Consider the following 20,521-nt stretch of genomic DNA (forward strand, 5'->3'; position numbering starts at 1 on the left):
ACAACTGACTTAAAATGTCTGCTAGAATAGGTTTTTGTCAAGTGCCTGAAGTTCAACAGGGAGGGGTTCTGCCTCATCTCAGTCAGGTGGGAATTCAACAATCAGGCCCACTATACTGAATGTGCAACTCCTGTTGGTAGACTGCCTCTGAACCTGGAGGCTCCATACAGCTATCAGGACTTACAGTCCTTGACAGACCTCTCCTCCTACATATGAATTTGTTTAATCCCCTCTTAAAGTCATCCAAGTTTAAAAGTGGGGTAGGGCTGGTGGTCCCCGCTACATCACGTGGTAGGAAATGCTGTAGTTTTAACTATGCGCTGTGTGAAGAAGTCCTTTCTTTGGTCTGCCCTGAATTTCTGCAACATTCAGAGTGCTTTTTAAAATGACACTGGTGAATTGGAACTTCTCCCACAAAGGGTGACTAGGACAGAGAAGGCTCTGGAAAGCAAGTCCTGTCAGGAGTGGTTGAAAGAGCATCAGAATAACCGTGCAGCAGCCTAAGGGGGCGCATCTAGGCCAGCATCCTGTCCTCACAGTGGCCAACCGGGTGCCCAGCACTTATCTATTACATTCATATCGCACCTTTCCACCCAGGAACTCAAGGTGGCATACAAACATAGGCCTCCCCCCCCCAATTTTATTCTCACACCAACCCTGTGAGGTAGGTTAAGCTGAGAAACAGTGACTAGCCCAAGGGCATCCATTGAGCTTCATGGCTGAGCAGGGATATGAACCCTGGTCTCCCAGGTCCCAGTCTGACACTAACCACTATCCCATGCTGGCCTGTAAGGAGGTCCTGAGTGCATCTCCAGCAACCGGTATTTGGAAGCCTGCTGCCTCTGACCATGGAGATAGAGCATAGTCATGGCTAGTAGCCATTGATAGCCTTATTCCAAAACGGAGACAACAGTCAAGAAATCAGAAGAAGGTTAGGACTGGGGAGGGCAGCTATGACAGAACTAGAAAAGATCCTCAAATGCAAAGATGTATCACTAAACACTAAGGTCAGGATCATTCAGACCGTGGTATTCCCGATCTCTATGTATGGGTGTGAAAGCTGGACAGTGAAAAAGACGGATAAGAGAAAAATCAACTCATCTGAAATGTGGTGGTGGAGAACTTTATGCATACCATGGACTGCAAAAAAGACAAATAATTGGGTATTAGAACAAATTAAACCAGAATTATCACTAGAAGATAAAATGATGAATGAGGTTATCATACTTTGGACTCATCATGAAAAGACATGATTCACTAGAAAAGACCATAATACTTGGGAAAACAGAAGGGAGTAGAAAAAGAGGAAGGCCAAACAAGAGGTGGATTGATTCCATAAAGGAAGCCACAGACCTGAACTTACAAGATCTGAACAGGGTGGTTCATGACAGATGCTCTTGGAGGTCGCTGACTCATAGGATCGCCATAAGTCAGAATCAACTTGAAGGCACAATAAGAGCAGAGAAGCAAGTATGTCCTTTAAGCCAACGTCTTAGGGAGTTCACCCACTCCTTCCTCATGACCCTGGATCAGGAGGCCGGCCTTGCCACGGCAAAGGGCCAGATCAAACAGTGGGGAGGGACTCACCTATTCCCCTAAACAGAGTACACAGCAGGTTCACAAATCATTTCTAGTTCATTGCCTCCTCTTTTCCTGGCGCTATGAGAGCGCTTGCCTCATTGTGTTCGCCAGAGACCCCAAAGGGCCAGCTCAGCACATACCAAGTTCCAGGGCCTCGGCCGTAGGTTGTGAGATTGGCCCAGGCAGTTACCAGAACCATGGAGCAATCAAGAGCACCCCGCTTGCCAGTAAGAACTTCTCCAGGCAGGCAAAAGCAGGAGCTGCAGAGAGGTACAATTCCGCTGGCCCATCCCTGTGAAACGCAGAAATCTAAGGCAGACTCTCACCACGCAGAAACAGGCGACAGCGACTCAAGATAGGCAGCAAGACTCAAAAACTAGCTGCTCAAAACACTTTTTTGTGCTATTCCCAAGCACAAAAGGCTAGCCGCATGTTAGACCAACATGCTGACCAACAATACTGGGACCCATCGCCTTAGCAGCAGGGCGTAGAGGGCAGCGCCAGAGGCTGCTTGGGCACTCCAAGATGCAAGACTGAAGGGCAGCTCCCGCCTTCCCAGCAGGGGCAGAGCAAGCGGTTGCATGTATGTCCCCCGCCTGAGCTTCCAGCGCCTCTCCTCACTGCAGGCATCAACAGCAGCAAAACAAGGAGCGTCCACGCAAATGAGAATTAGAGTAACGTTTATTTTGATAATGAAAGCTTCCCCCTCCCCCGATGTCGGCTCCTGACCCTGGCTGTGCTGCAAGACCATGTTGAGTCCAGGCCCAGGAATGGTCTGGGACCCTCCTTCTCGCCAGCAGCGGCATCAGAGGGCGTGCGCATGCACCGCTCAGTGGTAGGCCAGACACATGTGCAAATCCTAATCAGCTCCAGCGGAGCAGCCACCCCCACAAAGATCCACGGTGAGTCAGGCCACAAGTCCAAGATACCAAGCTGGTCAGCGGTTCCCTTCACTGGTCAAGCTGGTCAGCGGCTCCCTTCATTGCAGGCTACCCCGTGTTTCTCCGTGTATCTCCTGCGAAGGCAAGACAAGCCTCTCAAGTATACTGCGGCAGAGCCCTTCCTGAGGGCCTGTGGAAGCGCTCAGCCGGAACAAAGGTAAGATGGTCCTGGCCCTTTGCCCGCAGGGGCTGCTCCCTCCCTGGCAGGGCAACGGTCACAGCCTCACCTCCTGGCGCAGTCATAGAGTGCTTGCTTCCGCTCCTGGAGGGAGAGGTGCCTTGCCTCTGGGGATCTGGCAAAGAGCTTCACGGGGGCCTGCATGAGGGAGGACAGAGCTCAACAGGGGACAAGGACTCCAAGATCACGGCTTCTCTGCCAGAGAGACCTCCGCTCCAGCCCACCTCTTCTCAAATACACAGCCAACACACACGCGCACACACACAAGCATCGCACACAGAGCACGACTTCATTCGCACTCCTCTTAAACGCATGTTGATACCATGGCCATGGAAGAGGCGGCGAGGTAGTGACCTCTGGAGACAGACGCGGTTGGTGAGGAGGCCTCTGTCTCCACCTCGCTGGATGTGAAGGGAACCCGCCCCTCTAGTAGGTTGGCAATAGTGGCGTCCACGCAGTTAGTCTGAGCTGAAAGAGAGAAGGGGAGAGACGAGGCCATATCTAGCGGGGGAGGGGAGCTACAGCAAAGCCCCCACTCCCCAAACACTCGATCCCAGGGGTGGAGCAGCATCTCTTAACCATCTCCTCTGATCCGATGCCGTATTCTACTGACTGTATGTAAACTCGCCCCCCCCCCCCTCAGGTAATGGAAGCAGCAGGAACAACCATCATCTGCTTAAGAACGTAAGAGGAGTCCTGTTGGATTAGTCCAAAGGCCCATTTAGACAGGCACCCTCTGGCCAACAGATGCCTACAGCAAGACGTGAGTGCACCAGCGGCACTCTCCCCAGTTGCGACCCCAAAGGCTGGTATTCAGAGGCATACTACATCTCACAGCAGAGACAGAACGTAGCCGTTGTGGCTGGTAGCTACTGATAGCGTTATCCTCCACAGCTTAAGAACTGCAATACCTTAACCAATGGGAAGAAAACCTCACAGAAAAATAGGAAGTTAATGCACGCACAAACACACAGAACGCATGCTTTCTACTTCATTTTTCTTATTGCAGCTGTTATGCTCGTATAATTGTTTTAACAAAAAATACTGAACTATGACGGTGATTTAAAGGGGCTCAGTGATCACCCACCTAAATGTGAACCCATCCTTTGGTACGTACATCTACACACGCGCACACAGTTTCAAACAGTTTCCAAAGGTGCCCTGGCCATGGGAGTGGCAAAGGGCACTAGCCAAAAGGGACCTGCAGTAGCCACACCTATTGGGCTTCCGGAGGGTTTGCTCCGCTTTTTCTAGGGCCCAGCTATGAAAAGCTGCAAAAGCGACTTTGAACAGAGCTCGCTAAGGCACGTGGACACGTAACGTGGACAGCAGCCACAACATTTGGAATGTCCGGGAAGCTCCACCGACCTCCTGAGAGGAAGATGCTTAGCCACCCCCCATAGCTTTCCTGCGCTTTAAGGCCTCTCTCCTTCTCAGTCTCTCTCTTCCTCCAGCAGCAGCCTGGACCTCAACTGTGACCTGAACTGAGCCATGCAAATAACCCTCCTGGGACCTCATCTGACTGCTTTTGTACCAACCCACCCCTCACCTAGATCCTTGCGGATGACTGCTAGGGGCACATGAGGCAAGACTTCTCTGACGTGCTGGGCCATGTCCATCAAGCGCACATCCTCTGCGGAGGCTGCGGTGGGGGGAGGCCGGAAGGGGGCCCCCAAGGGCTGGCTTGGAACTGAGAGAGAAGTACAAGAGGGAAAAGAAGTGGGTGAGGTACAGACTCCTGTGGAAAATGCTGCCCGTGCAAGCCTAGATCCTCTCCCAGCAGTTGCTGAGCGTGTGGGGGGACTTCCTCCTGAGCGCTCCTTCCTACAAAGAGAGCTGAATCGCACAGCTGTGACCAAGCACAGCAGAGAAAAGGAGCACCCAGGACTCCAGGCTCACCCCGGATGCAGCCAGACCTACAGAGATGGTGGTTCTTGCATTAACTGGGTAGAAGCTCTGAGCAGAGAGGGCGGGCAAGCACACACACACACCATCCCCACCTACTCACCGGGGGGGCTATAGGGCACCGGGGGTCTGTGGCGCAGTCGCTTCAAGTGTTCTGCTTTGTCGGCAGCTGTGAGGTGAGTGGACACCACACCCAGCTCCAAGGCCAGGAGCTGCAACGAGGAGAGATGCAGGCCAGGATTCAGGGTGGGAGGCTCCCAAATCCAGGCTCTAACAGGCCAGGTGGACAGAGGCATCACCTACATCCACACATTACGTCCAATGCTGCCCAGAACAATAGAGCACAAGCCAGGCCAAGACTATGGCTGTGTCAGCTGCTCTGTCCTGTCCTGAGCCCAGCAGGACATGGAAGCCACCCCCACCTGAGGCCTCCACTCCTACCTGCTGCACACGCTGGGCAAACTCCTCGCGGGTTTCTTCGGCAGGTCTGCACACCATTGGCAGCCACCTACGAAGGAGAGAAGGAAGGAAGGAGCTGCAGAGAGAGATTTGGGTGCACCCAAAGCATCAAGGTGACTTTTCTCTCCCAAACTGAGGCCCAACTTCACCCTTGGGTAAAGGCTTCCTTTTCACAGAGATGCAGAAAGAGGGGCAGCAATGCCCACAGGTTGCCACTCCTCTGTGGGAGCCAACACCCCTCTCCTTCCATCACCCCCCCAGTGCACAAAGAAGCAGAGACTTTTAGTACCTTACTTGATAAATGGTGAATGGCACAAAGAAAGTCCACAACAGCTCAGTGACCCAGGAGGTGCCAACCACACTCTTTTTCCGCAGGAAGAAAAAAGAGAAAAAGAAAGCTGTGAAAAACCAAGGGTGTGTGTGCGCTCTTGCAAGGGTAAGCCCTGCCCTAGATGTGGGAGAAACAAATGCCTCCCCCCAAAGAGCCCACCGTGGTAAACAGCAATTGGGGGAGGGGGATCAGCGGAAGGCAGCAATGCCAGTCAACACACATGTCCCTCTCCCACCCCACACTCACCACAGCAACAAAAGGCCTCTGGACTTGCAGCGCCACTGGCTGGATGCTGTCCAAGATGGAGAATGGCCACGAGCTGGAAAGGGGGAACAGCCCAGTCAGCAAGGCCAGGCGGGAGACTCTGACCCTCCACCCCTCCCGGCTCCAAGTCCCGCTCACCTGAAGTGCAGGAGGCCCACGCGGCCATTGGTGGTCGTCTCCTCGGGGAAGAGAAGCAGGGGCGGATTGCCCCCCTGGGAGGAGTAAGCCTTCAGGGACTCCAGCAGCTCAGCTCTGCTCTCTGCACCCCCCACCTCCAGGAACCCCCGGGACCAGCAGATGAAGCCAGAGGTGCCATTCAGTGCAGGCTATTGTGGAAGGCACCGGTTAGGCCCTGCATGCAACGCCCTTGCTATGGCCCTCCCTCTGCTGGTGGGGATGAGGCACCCACTGACACTGGAGAAGCCAACACAAGGACTCGCACCCCAAGCAAGTCACAAGAACGTGCGCATTCACAGGCATACGCTTTACCATGCTGGGGAAAGAGGGTGGCTGTCTTGGCTGGTTGCTGCCGGTAGCCTTACCCCCCTTTGCAGATTTATCTGATGCTCTTTTAAAGCTATCCAAGTCGGTGGCTGCCACTGTCTGTTGTGGCAGCAACATCCTCCACCTTCTTTGCTTTATAGCAAAAAGGAAAGGAAAGGCCTGTGGCTCAAAAAGCCAAGCTGATAACCTTCCTAGAACACATTTTATAAACGAAAAACAGAAATCTGGTGCGCCTGCTGAGCTCCTAAACAGAAGAGCCTCTCAGCTCAGAACGGGGAAGGGAAAAGACATGGCTCCCCCGGGCCATCTCCACAGAGCCCTCTTCGTCCCTCTCACCGGTGAGGAAGACATTTGCAGCCAGTCCCGGCCTTCCTCCCCTGGCCCTGCAAGCGACCCTTCTGGCAGACTCGCTTGGGGGAGACGGGCCGGGAGAGCGAGGCAGCAGCTGGCCCGGTTGTTATTATTAGCGTTAGCGCTGGTTGCCCACCCTGGACCCAGAGCGGGGTGCCGCAACTTTGAACAGCCAGAATCACGGAGCCCGGTGCGACTGTAGCGCACCCCCCCCGGAGCCCTCACCGCGTTGCAGGAGGCCAGCAGGTGGAGGATGTTGTGGTCGAAGGGCGTGACGTGATTGGCGATGTAGACGCGGGCACGGAGGCTGCGCTGCCGGGGGTCGCTCTGCCGCACCAGGAGGCCCAGCACCGAGCACATCACGCGCACGACGAACCTGCGGGACGGACGGAGAGGTGGTGAGGCAGGCAGGTGGGCGGAGGGACAGAGCGACACCCGCATCCCCTCCCTCCCTCCTCCGCCCAGGCCCGGGTGCCTCACCTGCGCGGGGCGCTGTCCGGCAGGGCGCAGCTGACCAGGAAGACGTGCAGGCCGACGAAGAGCCGCAGCAGCAGCAGGCACAGCCCCACCGGCGCGTACACGAGCAGCGACAGCAGCAGCAGCCCGTCGCTTGGGAGCCTGGGGGGGGGGAGGGAGAGGGAGGCGGTGAGCGGGGCTTGGGGCGGCCGGGGGGGGCGGCGGCCCCGGAGCCCTCCCGTGCCCCTCCGCCACCCACCGGTGCGAGTCGAAGAGGCGGCCCGCCTCGACTGGAGCCGCGGAAGGCGGCGGCGAGGGGTCCATGGCGGCGCCCGGTCTCCCTCCCTCTCTCCCTGCCTGTCCGTCTCTCTCTCTCTGCGGCTCGGCGCCCCTTCAGCGAGAGGCGGCGGCGGGGCCTGGCGTGGCTGGGGCCTCCCTCTCCTCCCGGGCCTCAGCGGCCATCTCGGTCAGGCCCGCTCGGAGGGGGAAGCGCGTCATCTCTGCGGCCTCCTGGCCCCGGCCTCGATGCGCGCGCAGGCGCCTCCTCCTCCGGCCCGGCGGACTACGGTTCCCGGCGTGCACCGCGCCAAGACTCGGTCGCCCCAGGCTGCTTGAAGGAGCCAGCGCCGGGGCAGCGCAGGCGGCTGCTCGGCGGACGGGCGATCGAGCCGGGAGAGCGGGCATGGCGGCGGCGCGGCTGGGCTTGTGCGTGGGGGCTGCGTGGGGCGAGCGCGCCCACGCGGCAGGGGTCTCGGCGCTGGGGCTGCTAGCCGGGCGAGGCGGCGGCGGAGGGAGCCGCAGCTGTAGCTGTAGCCGCCCCGGCCCTGGCCCTTCCTTCGGCCCCTCCCCGCGCCGGCGCTGGGCATGGCTAGCGGCGGGGGTGGCGGGGGGGTGGCGGGGGCGCTGTTGCTCTGGGGGGGTCGCGAGAGGGGGGCCCCCGCGGGCTGCCTCTCGCTCGCCCTCCATCCGCTGCGCGCCGCCGTGCCCTCCTCGCCGCCGCCGCCGCCTGCTCCGGGCTCCCCGCGGGCCACCTATAACTTCATCGCCGACGTGGTGGAGCGGACGGCGCCGGCCTTGGTGTACATCGAGATCCTGGGCAGGTACGAGGCGCAGCGCGGGCTTGGGCGGGCCCTGGCCACGGGCACGGTGGCCGCTACCAGGGGTGCTACGGTGATTCGCAGGCCGCCGCGATACATTGTAGCCGCCGCCACCGCCGCGGGAGCTTCAGGGGGAGGGAGCTCCGTGGCTGAAGTGGCCCCGCCCCTCAGAGCCCCGCCCCTCAGAGCCCTGTGGAGCTGCGCCGTTCGCGGGCAAGATCTCCGGAGCGGCCCCGTGGGTGGGTCAGGCCTCAGGGGCCTATCTAGTCCGGATGCCGGGCCTGCTGTGCTGGCAGAGCCGGGGTACGTGGGGGGCGGAGGTCGCGAGGGTCTCCCCGGGCTCCCTGTGCCGCTGCCCACCCGCCGCGCCTCCTCCCTTCCCCCAGGCACCCGTTCTCCGGCAGGGAGGTGCCCATCTCCAACGGCTCCGGCTTTGTAGTGTCTGCAGACGGGCTGATTGTCACCAATGCCCACGTGGTGGCAAACCGGAGGCGGGTGCGGGTGCGCCTGGCCAGCGGGGAGGAATACGACGCGGTTGTGCGGCAAGTGGACCAGGTGGCAGACATTGCCGCCATCAAGATCGACGCTAAGGTGACTTTCTCCAGCAGGAGGGGCCGGGGTCCTGGGCACATATGCTGGTGGGGAGGGGGTGGAGGTCTGCTGGTTTCCCTTGTTTGTGTGAGCTGGGGGAGTAGCGGCTCTTGGACCCTACAGGAGCTCCTCCCAGAGCCCACCTTAACCTGTCCTACAAGCCAGGAGCGGGTGCATTGCGGGGGGGGGGCTGGCAGGTGGTCCTTTAAGGTGCCCACAAGAGCGGGAATGGGCTTCTCTCCCGGAGCTGAGCCTGCATCCCAGTGCTGAGGTCTCTTTCTCTCTCTCCCCACAGCACCCTCTGCCCATGCTGCCCCTGGGCCGCTCTTCTGACGTGCGCCAGGGGGAGTTTGTGGTTGCCATGGGCAGCCCCTTTGCCCTGCGGAACACCATTACTTCTGGCATCGTCAGCTCAGCCCAGCGGGGGGGCCGGGAGCTGGGCTTGGCCGCTTCTGACATGGAGTACATCCAGACAGACGCTGCAATTGACGTAAGGACGTGTTGTATGCAATGTGGGGGGGGGACAGCCTTTGGGGGCTTTTCCATGGCCTGCTCCAGAGCGTGGGTGCTGCTCCTGTGGCGTGGGAGAGCCCTGAGCATTTCCTGGGCTCCTGTCTCCATCTCAGAGGGGCTGTGGGCGGCGTCGAGTTGCTCCGAGTGACACGGTCTTTCTCCCTCTTTGCAGTTTGGGAACTCCGGGGGACCTCTTGTCAATCTTGTAAGTCCCTTATTCTTTGGGGTGGGCTGCGGTGGTTCTGCATGCACAGGCGGGCAGTTCGCTCGTCGGCTCTGGCCAGGGGAGTATTTCAGCCCCACTTGGGGTGCGGGGATCCGTAGTTCGCCAGTTGCAGGCCCTCTGTCTATTGCCATGGTTACGGATGGGGGGATCTGCAGATCTCTGAAACCAGATGCTGCCTGCATGCCTCCTGACCCCCCCCCCCATGAAAGCTAACTTGGTGGCTGCCCCATCTCTTCGTAGGACGGTGAGGTGATTGGTGTGAACACCATGAAGGTGACCCCTGGGATCTCGTTTGCCATCCCCTCTGACAGGCTGAGAGACTTCTTGGAGCAGGAGAAGAGGCGCAAGGGTGAGAATTTTTTCCTCCCTCGCCAGAGGCAGAGATGTGGGACTGGGCTCACCCAGGAAGGCTGGGTGGGGGGGAAGCAGGGGATGCCTCCCCAAGCAGGGCATTGCTGCTTACTGCTGCTTTGGGCTTTCTGCTCCTGAGGGAGGGTGCACGGTAGGAGAAGGAGATGTTGGGGGGCATAGGTTCCTTTTCTCTGGTGATGGCGTGACAGCCCTGGCTTCTCTCCCTGCAGACTCCTGGTTCAGCAGCACGGAGGAGGGCAAGAGGCGCTACATTGGGGTGACGATGCTGACCCTGACATCCAGGTAGGGGCTCTGTGCTGGATCCTTTGGGGCCCACGTGTGGCAGTGTGTATCTCCATCTCTGTAGCCCCACCCTGCATCTGCAGGTAACAGGTTCCCAAAGTGCACCACGTGAATCTGATCTCTCATCCCTGGTTGCTCAGAAGCAGCAGAGCCTATCCTCAGTCCCCCATTCTGTGAAATGGGACTCAGCAGTGGGCTGGGTCACAGCAGTTTGAGGATGGCATAGAGCCTGCAGGCATCTTGCAAACATAGACAAGGGCTGTCGGAGGAGGAGGCTGTTGGGCCCTTTGGGGGGGCATGAGAGTTCAGCGTCCGTTGCGGTTGAGCTGCTGCATGCGGGTGGGAGGGTTCTGCTTCCTCCTGGGTCCTCTTCCCCAAGCTGGGTGCCTTTGCCTCCTTGCAAGGCAGGGCAGTGGTTCCCTCCAAGTCCCTGGCACTTCTACCTGCTGAGCTGACCTTGTAACCCTCTCTCCCCCCTCCCCCAGCATCCTGTCTGAGCTGAGGATGAGGGATCCCACCTTCCCCGACATCTCCTATGGGGTCCTCATCCACAAGGTGATCATTGGCTCTCCGGCACATCAGTAAGCTCTGGGGTCTGAGTTCCGTCTGGGTGGGAGGCGAGGGGAGGGGAGGTCACCCGTGGCGTCCCCCGCCTGTCCCTCTTCCCTCATTCGTGCTGCACTTCCCTCTTTGCCCAGGGCTGGTCTGAAGGCAGGTGACGTGGTCGTGGAGATCAATGGGAAGGCGTCCCGGCGGGCAGAGGACGTCTATGAGGCAGTGCACAGCCAGGCGCACCTCACCCTGCTGGTACGGCGTGGCTATGAGGCCCTGCTGCTGACCGTCACTCCAGAAGTTGCTGAATAGGAGGTGGGGGTGTCATTTTGGGTCCTTGCTTGGAAACAGACTTCACCTTCAACACGGAGAGGACCAACGCTGACCTCTGCTCCCGTAGAAGACGGGGCTGCCTGTGCCCAATAGCAGGGGCTGGCGACAGCCCCGCAGGCGCGGAAAGGCAGCTTGATGGATGACTTGTTCAGTTGCTAAACAGTTCCTTTTTCATGGTGCGGGTCCTTCAGGGACAAGTGACCTCAGCTGCCTGTTTCTTGGGTGCTTCACTCACAGGCTGCCCCCCTCCCCGCCATGCTCAGAATCGCATGGCAAGCCAAGACCAGAGGGCCCAGCTGGCCCGACCTCCCACCCCTGTGCCTTCCACTCGCTGGGAACGCAGCACTGTGCAGTGGGAATGCATAAGAATGTTCTCTTGTCAGCTACGGAGAAGCGGCTGAGAGAGAGGATGGGGTCTCTGGCTGCAGAAGGTGGCGTTAAGGGGAGGGGGAAGTGGAGACTGGGAGGAAAGGGGGCAGTGGTGCTGTTGATAGGATGGAGTCCTCTGCCCTCCTGCGTGCCGTGAAGGACTACAACCAGGACTAGAACCCTGTCCTGCGACAACTCTCAGCCCGCTGCTAGGGCTGGTAGCAGAGGCAGGTGAGAGGGATGTGCACCGTGGCCTTTCCCACTCCCCCTCAGTTTTGCTCAAATAAATAAATCCCACATTTTACAAGTGGGGGTTGCTGTGTCTGGCTTGGGGTTGTGCTTGAGTCTTTATTCGGAAGCTGCCCGGGGCCCTCCAGGGGCAGCGATGGCTGCTGCCTTTATTTGGGGAGGGGCCATTGGTGCCTGGTTGCCTCACAGGGTAACCCGGCCATCTTGTCTGCCCAAAGGCTACTCTTGCCATCAGCAGCTCTGGCAGAGGCTGCTAAGCTGCACTTCTCACTGGGGAAATGTGGTTGCTCTTGCCCTCTCCCCACTCCACCCCCTAGCAAGGACTGTGTTGAGGGAGGCTGTCACAGCACTGCCATCCCTCTGATCAAACAGGTGGGCTACCTTAGACCTAGTGGTGGTTCTATAGTTGCTACTTTTCTTCTTCCTTGTTGTGTTGGCTTCTGCCAAGGGTGTGTGTGCTTACTCGTGCTCACAGCTGACTGCAGAGCCTGAAGAGGCTACCTTGAACGGGGGGGGGGCTTGCTAAGCCCCAGGAAGCCAGGCAGGGTTGTTATTTTTAGGGGCTGGGCTGTGGCTCGCAGGGAGGGGGTCTGAGTCTCTTGGGGCCGGCCCCCCACACAGGCGTCTCCTTTCATCTGTTGCAGTGGAATTTGTTCCTCTGCTGAGCCCAGGCAGAAAAGAAAGCAGGCTGTGGACAGTTGGGGAGGATGAAAAGGAATTAGGCCAGCGGTTTCTCTGACTGACTGACCACAGGGCTGGGCACCATTTCTCACATAGCTGGGAGGGGGGACAGCTGGCCCTGGCTGTTCTCAATGCCTTGTTCATGCCTGCTCCTGTTTCTGCCTCAATTGCCCCTCCCCGATCTGCACAAGCACTTGGGGCTACAAGCATCCCCCCACTCCCGGAGCAAGTGTCTCCCCAGGAGGGGCAGCTGCAAGGGCTTGGGCTCCCCCTCCCCGGACAGGGTGGGAGACACTCCTAGCTTGGGGCAGACCCCCACCACCTTGTACAAATCCAGCTACCAATGGCTGGCAGGTCCCGCCTTTTCTGCCGCCCAGCTGAGATGCCCCTCATACAATCAGCTAGCAGGTAAGTTGGGAGAAAGGAAACTAACTTTATATATTGGAAGCAAGATGTGGCCGCAGCCTCTTGAGCACCAGAAGGCGAGCAAAAGCAGGAGGCGCTCTGGAGCCAGCAGTAAGGAGAGCCCTGAGTGGTGCAAGGAGACTGCCTTCCCCTTCCTGCCTTCCCCTCCACCCCAGGCTGCGAGTTTGGCTTTGCATAAGGTCAGATGCTGCCATCTGTAGACAGGAGTGTCCGGCTTCCTGGGGTTTTTTGGGGGGGGGGTGTTTGGTGAGTGACTCTGCTCTTCTTGTTTCCCCTCCCCTCGATTGAGTGACCTCTTTGCGCTGGGCAGGGCAGGGCTGTTCCAGGTGAGCTGCCGTCTGTCTGTTGTGGGCTTCCACGATTCAGTGGGCAGATGCTGTCATGCCGCTTTCCATTCCTCAGCCGTGCAGCTGGTGTTGGCAAGACGGTGCCCAAGATACTGGCGTTTGTGCTTTGGCCTACACAATCTGGTTATTGAGCTGTCCCGGGTACTGTTCAAAGCGCCTGTTGGCCTCATCACTGAGAGCATCACCTGCAGCACAAGAGAAGGATATGAGGAGCTGTTGCTGCCCCCCTTATAGGGAGATCCCAGACCCCTCTCCCGCTGTTGGCTTCTTTGACCCACATCCCTCCTCTTTCACAGTGCCCCACAGCAGCCAACCAGCTGGTACCTATATGGCAGCTGTGGACCCAAATGCGATGCCCATCATATTTGCAGTTGCATTTCATGGCATTGTTGGTGAAGTCGCTCTCTGCCACTTCGTGCCTGGGGTTAATCACCACCTGGAGAGCAGGAAGGAAGGAAGGGTGAGTGAGGGCAGAGGGAGCCCTGGGCCGAGCACCGGTCCCTGCCTGCCTATGCTGTAAAGAGGAGGGGTGTAGTGGCCAAACTGGAACAAGTCCCGAGGAAGGCAGAGACAGGGAAGGCAAAGCTGCTGAGGAAAAATGGGAGGAAGGAGGAGCGTTTAGCCTGGAGAACAGAAGGGCGGGGCGGGGGGGGGAGTGCAGAGAAAAAACACAAAAGACTCTGCGAATGCTGTTTTTGTAACTGTCAGCCCTGTTTACTCAGAACTCTTGAATTCAACGGGGCTTGCAGGCAAGATTTCAGCTGTAAGTCTGGATCCTGACCTGTTTGCTTATGATAAAGGCAACCAAGGTGAGAAGGATATTGGACCCGGCAAGTGGCACAGAAGCTTGTGCTGCGGCGTGGAGGGAGGGAGTATTCCTGCCCCTCAGAATATGGCAACTGCAGTGAAGTTGGTTAATGGAGTGCTCAGGCCTGACAAGGCTTCCTTCACACAACCTGGGATCAACCGCAGGAGCCTGCTGCCTTCTTTTTTTCTATTTTCTTAATAAAAATAAGCAGTCTTAAACTTATCTGATGTTTCCTCCAGCTGTGTCATTCAACACCACTTCTCTTGAGTTTAAAACTACTCCTAGTCATGCTTTGTGGAGATCTGAGGAGTCAAATAGTTTTTTGGGATTTAACCCTCCACAAGAAAAATCACTTCACTTGCAACCCCAGCTCTGTTTCCCTCCCCATCGTTTGGGATGCCTCTGCCTGGCATCAGAGTTGGGTGGGATCTTGGACCATCTCTTCTCCAGGTGAAAGATGTCCACCTCTTTCCATTGTTTTTCACAGGGGCTTGGTTTACAGCTCCCTCCCCATCCTGCTCACCCCCTGGAGCTTAATGTGGCCAATGGAAGCAACCTTGGAGCTTGCAGGCAGTCTATATGCCCCAGGCCATGTAACCACTCCAGTGGCCAAAGGACATCTGCCTGCCGCCAGGGGAGAAGAGAGGAATGCCTTCTGGCTCAGACCAAGGTATCTCCTTCTGTGCCAGCATTCTGTCTCCACCAGTAGCCTGGCAGATGCTTCCAAGGCCAGCTATGAAGATGTGGCCCCTTCGCCTATTTGTTTGGCACCGGCAGAGTGAGGCAGAGTGTTCCTGTAGAGCTGGAGCCATTGACCTCAGTTCACATCTCACCTCTGCCATGAACTCCTGAAGGTGTAAGGGTAAGGAGGTGTTTGGTATTATTCAGAGGCTCACTGCTTCTGAACCTGGAGGTCCAAGAAGCTCTTGCAGTATTTTATTTATTTATTTCCCGCCCTTCCAGCAGGAGTCCAGGGCGGTTTGTGTTAGCAAACATTTATTTTATCCTCTTGCATGAAGAGCTGTAATCCTTTTTTTAAAAAAGTCATTTAAACTAATGGCCAACATCATTTTATGGCAACTAATTCCTTCCATTAATTACACTTTGCCTTTTGCAGTATTTCCTGTAGCCAATCAGCTGCTTTGAGCAAGAACATGCACACCCTTTCACTTTGGGCAGCAGAGGCATCCAATGTCCCACCTTACATGCCATGACTGTTCAAATGTAAAATACCATTACATGCCACCTGCAAAATACAAATGATTTACATTCTAGCGTGTACTGAAGCCAAATGTCAGAAAACTTAATACTGAAAGAATACCCAACATCACGACTTTCAGAGAGAGGCTTTCTTTTATCTATCTGGTGGGGCTTTTGGCAAGAACAGTGGCTGATCCAGGTGCAGGATGCAACCTCGGGCTGAGTGGTCCTTCCAGGGGGAACTCTGTCGCTTGGGAGCGTCCTGGATGTCGCAGCACTTGGCCATATTTCTGGAGAAGCAACAGCCTGACAGCAATCATGCATACCACTTGCATCAAGGGCGAATGATTTCTGGAATATGCTTAACTTGAGGTCATTTGTGAAAAGGGATTGGGGACACCAGCTGATCGTGGCTGCCACATTTGTATTTCGAGTGGTTTCCATTTTGTTTCCAAGCCCATTTCAAAGTGCTGGCTGTTGACTGGGAAGGCCCTCTCTTGCATATGATCCTCAGGAGAGGCTCTGTCAGAGCCCCTGCCACCATAGACAAAGTCATGGAGGATAAGGCTACCACCTGCTGCAAGCCACAATAGCTATGTTCTCCTTCCACTGTCAGAGGCAGCATGCTGGGAAGTGCAACTGGGGAGAGTGCTCTTGTGCTGGGCTAGATGGGCCCCCTTTGGTCTAATCCTGCTGCAGACCTGCTCTTATTAGTGGTTCAGTTGCTGGAACAGCCTTCTCTGTTTTGACATGGAGGCCTCTGAGCATCCTGGCTGAGGTGATCTGGCTGATCCCCTGTGCTGGCTTTGGAATTAAAATGTCCATTCTAGGGGCTGCCCTCTGGCTGGACCAGCTAAGCCTCTAGACTTTGGCGATCGGCTGCTCTGCTCTTTCTTTCGAGTTATTTGATTGCTTTCAGACCTGATGGTGTTTAATGACGCTTTGGCATCATCTTGTCATTGATATGAAGGGCAGCAAATAAATACTTTAAACAAGCAATTTCCCTGCTCCTAAACCCCATATCCCTGCCTTGTATTTAAACTTTATTGGGTTTGTACGAAGTCTACAGTGAGCCAACAAGCACCTCCCTCTGGCCAGGGGGCAGAACCCCCGTGACCGTCCCTTTTCTCCCTCTTTCAGAAGCAGTCGAGCAGCCATTCTTGGGGGGGGAGATTCTGGGCCCCTGGATCTTGCACCTGACTCACCTTGGCACCTCACTCACCTGCAGGATGTAGTTTCCAGCCTTGACATCTGTGATGTCTATCCATTGGCAGTCAATGTCATGGCGGTAGAGGTCCCAGCAGCCTACCGTGATGCCCTGCTCTCCAAAGTTGGCACACTCATAGCGCTTGCCCACATCTGTCCAAATGGAGGGAGGGCATCAGGGTCTGTCAGGGGACCTCCTCCTCTGCTCTCCCATATAGCTGCCCTACATGGGAGGACCCCGTGGGAGGGAGGGCCATACTTGACTTTGGAAGTCAGCAACGAGTGAGGAAGGGGGCCTCTAGCATGCACAGACTGCCTGGTAGTCATCCTCTGTACCAGCAGCCGGCTGTGCCCAGCTGGGCTTCCAAGTCTCAGAGTATTGCACACACCTGCCCCCTCCCCAGCACCTCCGTTATCCGCCCCCCCCCAGCTGCTGGTGCACGTCACCCACCCTCCTCACATTCGGTGTCCTCCAGGCAGAAGCTGGCCTTATGTCCCTCTGCCACCTTTGTGCCGTTGGGCGTCAGGAGGTCGTAATGGGTGAAGATATCCATGCTGTGGTAGTGCCTGGCGTGAGAGACCACAGAATGAGTCGGGGGGGGCAACCTGGCCCTTGTGCAAGCAAGAGCAAAGGGCAGAGCCACAGCTGCCTGCAGAGCACAAGGCATGCGCTCCCATCCCACCCCAAAGTCCTCACCACCTTCTGGGAGGGAAGCAAGGATGCGCCCAGGCCAGCTGCCCCTCACCCGTGGCATTCGTGCCAGACCCAGGAGTGGCGCCCTGCCTTGGGCCGGAAATCGGCTCGGCCATTGTTATGGATCTGAGAGGAAAAACGCAGGAGACGTCGATGGCCATAGGGCCAGTTGGCATTGCGGGCGCTGCTGGACAGGCAGTTCTCCTCCGCAGCACAGTAGAGCATGTGCAGAGGGCGGTCCTCAATGTACGCTGTCTCTTGTACTAGTGGGGCATGGAGCAGCAAGTCTGAGGCAGCTGTGAAGAAATATTGGGGGGCTGTGAGGCCCCTCTGCCAGAGGAGCCCAGGTTGCATTGATCAGGAAGGCGGGGGGTGGATCAGGGCCAGCCGAAGCCCGTGGGTGAGGAGCTCACAGGTCAACAGGCACATGAAGAGAGCCAGCCCCCCCCCACACCTCTGGGCCAGCTCAATGATGGCTGGGGGGGCTCTTTTTCATCTTAATTACTGCTCCCACAGATGATCCTCTCAGCAGAGGAGAGCACCCCCACAGCCACCTTGCAGGCTTTGCTCCTTCCCCAGCAGAGGTGGGAGGTGATGTCTAGGCTCCCCAGGATCCAAAGGGACCTCCCCTTCTCCCAGCCCCACCCTCACCCCCACGGACTGGCCTTCAGCTGGCCGGCCCGCCTGCCCACAGCAGTGCAGGGCCCCCCTTGCCCCTCTCACTCTCTGAGCAGATGACTCCAGCAGCAAAGCGCGTGCCCGTCTTCTGGCAGGTGACGGCGCTGTGGTGCTGGCAGTTGGTCAGCGTCATCTCGTGCCCTGCGCACTTCACGCCACTTAGCACCATCTCGGTCACGTTGCTGCCATCCCAGTACCACGTTTCCTTGGAGACAGAGCGCAAAAGGCAAGGGAATGGCACATGCGGCAGGCAGGCAGGCCCCTCCCATGTCAACACACACAACCATGTTGGAGCCTCGGCGTGCATGCATGCATTTGCTGCAGTGGTTGCCACCTGCACGGCACAGCTGTGCTCCTGATCCTTGTCTCTACTGGGGCAAGGAAGGAAGGAAGGAATATCCCCCCCATCTTCCAAGTGGTTCCTGCTACACACGCACACACCCCTCCGTGCAGGTTCCATCCTCCACCTACCGTCACAGCATGCATGGGATAGCCCAGGCCCAGCTGGCGGCATGCCACCACGGCCTCCATGGTGCTCCACCCAGTGCTGCAAACTGTGCCCCACTGCCCGGCACGCTTCACCTCCACACGCCCCTCAAATGCGGTTCGGCCACCAACTATGCGGATCTGTGGAAGAGCCCTACAGGAAATGAGCATGCAGTGCCCTCCCACCCCGGCCGGGCCACATTCCCCCCCCCCTGGAGCACACCACGGCAGTGGCACGGTTAGTGGCTGCTGCAAGCCTTCAGCCACGAGGTTAGCGGCAACAGGAAGCTGGCACAGCCCAGGCAGGCCAGGAAGTGCCAATACCTACTTGTAAGCCATGGTTGGCAAAGCCCAGGCCAAGTTGGCGGCATGCCACAGTGGCTTCCAGGGTCCCCCAGCCATCGCCGCAAATCAAGCCCCACTGGTGGGGGCTGTCATTGCTCCTGGCCCCCAGCGCCACCTCAACCCGCCCCTCAACATGGCTGTGCCCCCCACTCAGGCGGATCTGTGGAGAGACAGGGGTGGGGGAGAGAAGAATGGTCAGCTGGGGGGTAGACAGCAGCCTCTCGGGGGGGGCTCCTTCTGCCCCCCTCCATGGACTCAGCTGACTTCTGAAGATGGGATCCTTGTGGCCAGAGCTAATGGGTGCCCATCATCCGCCTTGGAGGGTGGGTGGGTGCTGTAGTGGCAACTGGGCAACGATGGGGGGCAGTGAGATAGCCAGCCACTCCATGAGCAGAGTGGTTCCGTGGCTGGTCCACTGCAGAACTGGGAGAGGAAGGAGTGGGTCTTCATCTGCGCTCCTCGATGCCCACTCCTTGTGTGGGGTTTCTATGGGGAGGGGCTACATGGGAACTGGGAGTGTGGCCACAACTCACCCCTGCCTTGGCCCACCCATCGATTCAGGAGGGGGGTGCCTAAAGCCTCTGCCCCCCACAGCTCTTGCTCTCTCCTCTCACCTCAGGAAGCAAGTGTGCAGAGGCCCTAGCGCCCCCACATGCTACAGCAGTCCATGCCAGTTCTTCAGGGTTTGTTTCCCTGCCTCAGCTGCCCCAGGTGGCCACCTCCTGTGACCAGTGCTCAGAGCAGAGGATGAGTCGCAGAGGAACAGCCAAAGGAGACAAATGGAGGCCTCCCCAGCCCAGCCCAGCCCCCCAGTGCAGTCACAGCTGCAGGCAGAGATGGGTGGTGCTGGGGGCTGTCCTGCCCCTGGAAGGCTTCTAGGACTCCTCCTCTGGGCATTCGAGGAGGGCAGAGGGGCCCCAGGCCAGACTCGTGAAGGAGCCTCCTCCCTCAGGCGAGCTCCCAGTCCACTCAGGCAAAGGCGCTCTCCTCCTCCTCCGCTGCCAGGTGTACTTGCGAAGCCTCTTGGGCAGGCACCCAAAGGTGCTCCTGAAGTCCACCTGGCCCCGAAGGCCTCCAGGCAGCAGGGGTGGGACATTGGCCACAAGCCCAGCAGCCACAGGAAAGAGGGTAGGTTGCCTCAACTGGAAGGCTTCAAGGTATCCCCCGCCACGACCTCAGCTCTGAGCAAACATGCACCTGGGAAGGGGCTGGGAAACCAGAGATTCCGCCTCTCCAATTGACTCATGACCAGAAGGGGCTGACCGGAGCTCCCTCCTCACCAGGGGACCTGGGGAGCCAGATCCTCGAGCCTCTGGGCTCCCCCCCCCCGGAGGTGCTGTCTCCCTTGGCCACTCCAGAGGGTCTAGTGGGAAGAGGAAGGGGAGGAGCAAAGCGGTTCAGAGCCAGCCCCCCCAGCACCATTTTGCAGGTGGGCTATGAGGAGAGAACGGCCTGGCTCAGAGGGCTGAAGGTCAACTGGGGGCTCCAGCTGGGCTGGGAAGGGCCTGCGGGGTGGGGGGAGACTTCCTCGCCCTGCTGTGGTGGCAACGCAGCAGATGGCACAGCTAACCGTCATTTCGTAGCCCATGTAGGGAATGTTGCAGCGGACACCAGCATCCTCGGAGTGTTTACAGTCCTGCTGGGTGATGTTCTTGTAGGGGCAGCTCCAGAGGGACTTCTCAGGGCCCAAACACTGCACCTCGTTCATGTGGATCTGGCCCATGCCTGGTGTGGAGAGGGAACATTGGAATTGTTATTGTCCATGTGATATGTTGAGAGCTGCTTTGGGCAAATGGCAAGCAAATAAACAGATGGCGCTGAAGATGATTGTTGGAGGCGCGGAAGACGGCAACTCAGATCTGAGGGCTGAAGTCTGTCTGCCAGGGAGAGAGATAGTCCTCCAAGGGGGCTAGGCTATCCCTCTGATCTGGGCTCATCTACCTTCCTTGCATGTAAATTGGTACCTCTTAGGGAAGCTGACCACTCCTTTCCACCTCTCCTTCCTGCTTCTCCTCTGGTCGCAGAAGGGAGAGGAGACCACCTGCTTCTCTCTCTCTCTTCCAGCAAGCGGTGGGGCATCGACCAAGCCTGGCCAC

General features: G+C 57.9%; 3 protein-coding genes across 9 annotated transcripts in view; 1 reads left to right on the forward strand and 2 right to left on the reverse strand.

Moving 5' to 3' along the window:
* Positions 1 to 2,244: 2,244 nt before the first annotated feature.
* On the reverse strand, positions 2,245 to 7,394 carry AUP1 (AUP1 lipid droplet regulating VLDL assembly factor). 2 transcript variants are annotated; one of them, XM_061583792.1, is made up of 12 exons: positions 7,230 to 7,394; positions 6,995 to 7,132; positions 6,740 to 6,890; positions 5,798 to 5,985; positions 5,642 to 5,714; positions 5,354 to 5,427; positions 5,047 to 5,113; positions 4,709 to 4,817; positions 4,250 to 4,390; positions 3,023 to 3,168; positions 2,750 to 2,838; positions 2,245 to 2,596 (listed from the first exon to the last, which is right to left on the reverse strand). In XM_061583792.1, the coding sequence occupies exons 1-12, from the start codon at positions 7,292 to 7,294 to the stop codon at positions 2,548 to 2,550; spliced, it is 1,290 nt and encodes a 429-aa protein (XP_061439776.1). In that variant the 5' UTR covers positions 7,295 to 7,394; the 3' UTR covers positions 2,245 to 2,547. The 2 variants fall into 2 exon arrangements, with proteins under 2 accessions (XP_061439776.1, XP_061439775.1); XM_061583791.1 differs by having other exon boundaries at positions 3,023 to 3,201.
* Positions 6,772 to 11,612, forward strand: HTRA2 (HtrA serine peptidase 2). The gene is given in 9 exon segments (XM_061583789.1): positions 6,772 to 7,952; positions 7,955 to 8,070; positions 8,454 to 8,658; positions 8,954 to 9,148; positions 9,344 to 9,376; positions 9,638 to 9,746; positions 9,979 to 10,051; positions 10,537 to 10,632; positions 10,750 to 11,612. Coding segments are annotated over 9 exon segments (1,653 nt in total). The 5' UTR covers positions 6,772 to 7,292; the 3' UTR covers positions 10,916 to 11,612.
* Positions 11,613 to 12,648: 1,036 nt separating this feature from the next.
* The window catches only part of LOXL3 (lysyl oxidase like 3), a 32,869-nt gene continuing 24,996 nt past the window's right edge, over positions 12,649 to 20,521 (reverse strand). For 3 of the 6 annotated variants that reach the window (XM_061583787.1, XM_061583788.1, XM_061583783.1), the window contains exons 7-14: positions 19,996 to 20,150; positions 18,409 to 18,585; positions 17,640 to 17,799; positions 16,969 to 17,212; positions 16,674 to 16,789; positions 16,239 to 16,375; positions 13,333 to 13,444; positions 12,649 to 13,193 (exon numbers count right to left, since the gene is read on the reverse strand). In XM_061583787.1, the coding sequence (XP_061439771.1) occupies positions 13,120 to 13,193; positions 13,333 to 13,444; positions 16,239 to 16,375; positions 16,674 to 16,789; positions 16,969 to 17,212; positions 17,640 to 17,799; positions 18,409 to 18,585; positions 19,996 to 20,150 (1,175 nt within the window). In that variant the 3' untranslated portion in view covers positions 12,649 to 13,119. Of the gene's footprint in view, positions 13,194 to 13,332; positions 13,445 to 16,238; positions 16,376 to 16,673; positions 16,790 to 16,968; positions 17,213 to 17,639; positions 17,800 to 18,065; positions 18,222 to 18,408; positions 18,586 to 19,995; positions 20,151 to 20,521 lie in introns of all 6 variants that reach the window. The other 3 variants (XM_061583786.1, XM_061583785.1, XM_061583784.1) reach the window with 2 other exon arrangements.

The sequence above is a fragment of the Rhineura floridana genome, chromosome 9 (genome assembly GCF_030035675.1).
Source record: "Rhineura floridana isolate rRhiFlo1 chromosome 9, rRhiFlo1.hap2, whole genome shotgun sequence".
In the NCBI taxonomy this organism is placed as follows: Eukaryota; Metazoa; Chordata; class Lepidosauria; order Squamata; family Rhineuridae; genus Rhineura; species Rhineura floridana.

What these genes read in the sequence shown, in the direction of transcription:
- AUP1 (XM_061583791.1), bottom strand. Translation starts at nt 7,294, where the DNA reads ATGGACCCCTCGCCGCCGCCTTCCGCGGCTCCAGTCGAGGCGGGCCGC. An exon ending in CGCCTCTTCGACTCGCACCG is followed by an intron (nt 7,133 to 7,229) that starts GTGGGTGGCGGA and finishes CCCCCCCCCCAG; the next exon opens with GCTCCCAAGCGACGGGCTGC. An exon ending in CCGCCTCTTCCATGGCCATG is followed by an intron (nt 2,839 to 3,022) that starts GTATCAACATGC and finishes TCCCTCATGCAG; the next exon opens with GCCCCCGTGAAGCTCTTTGC.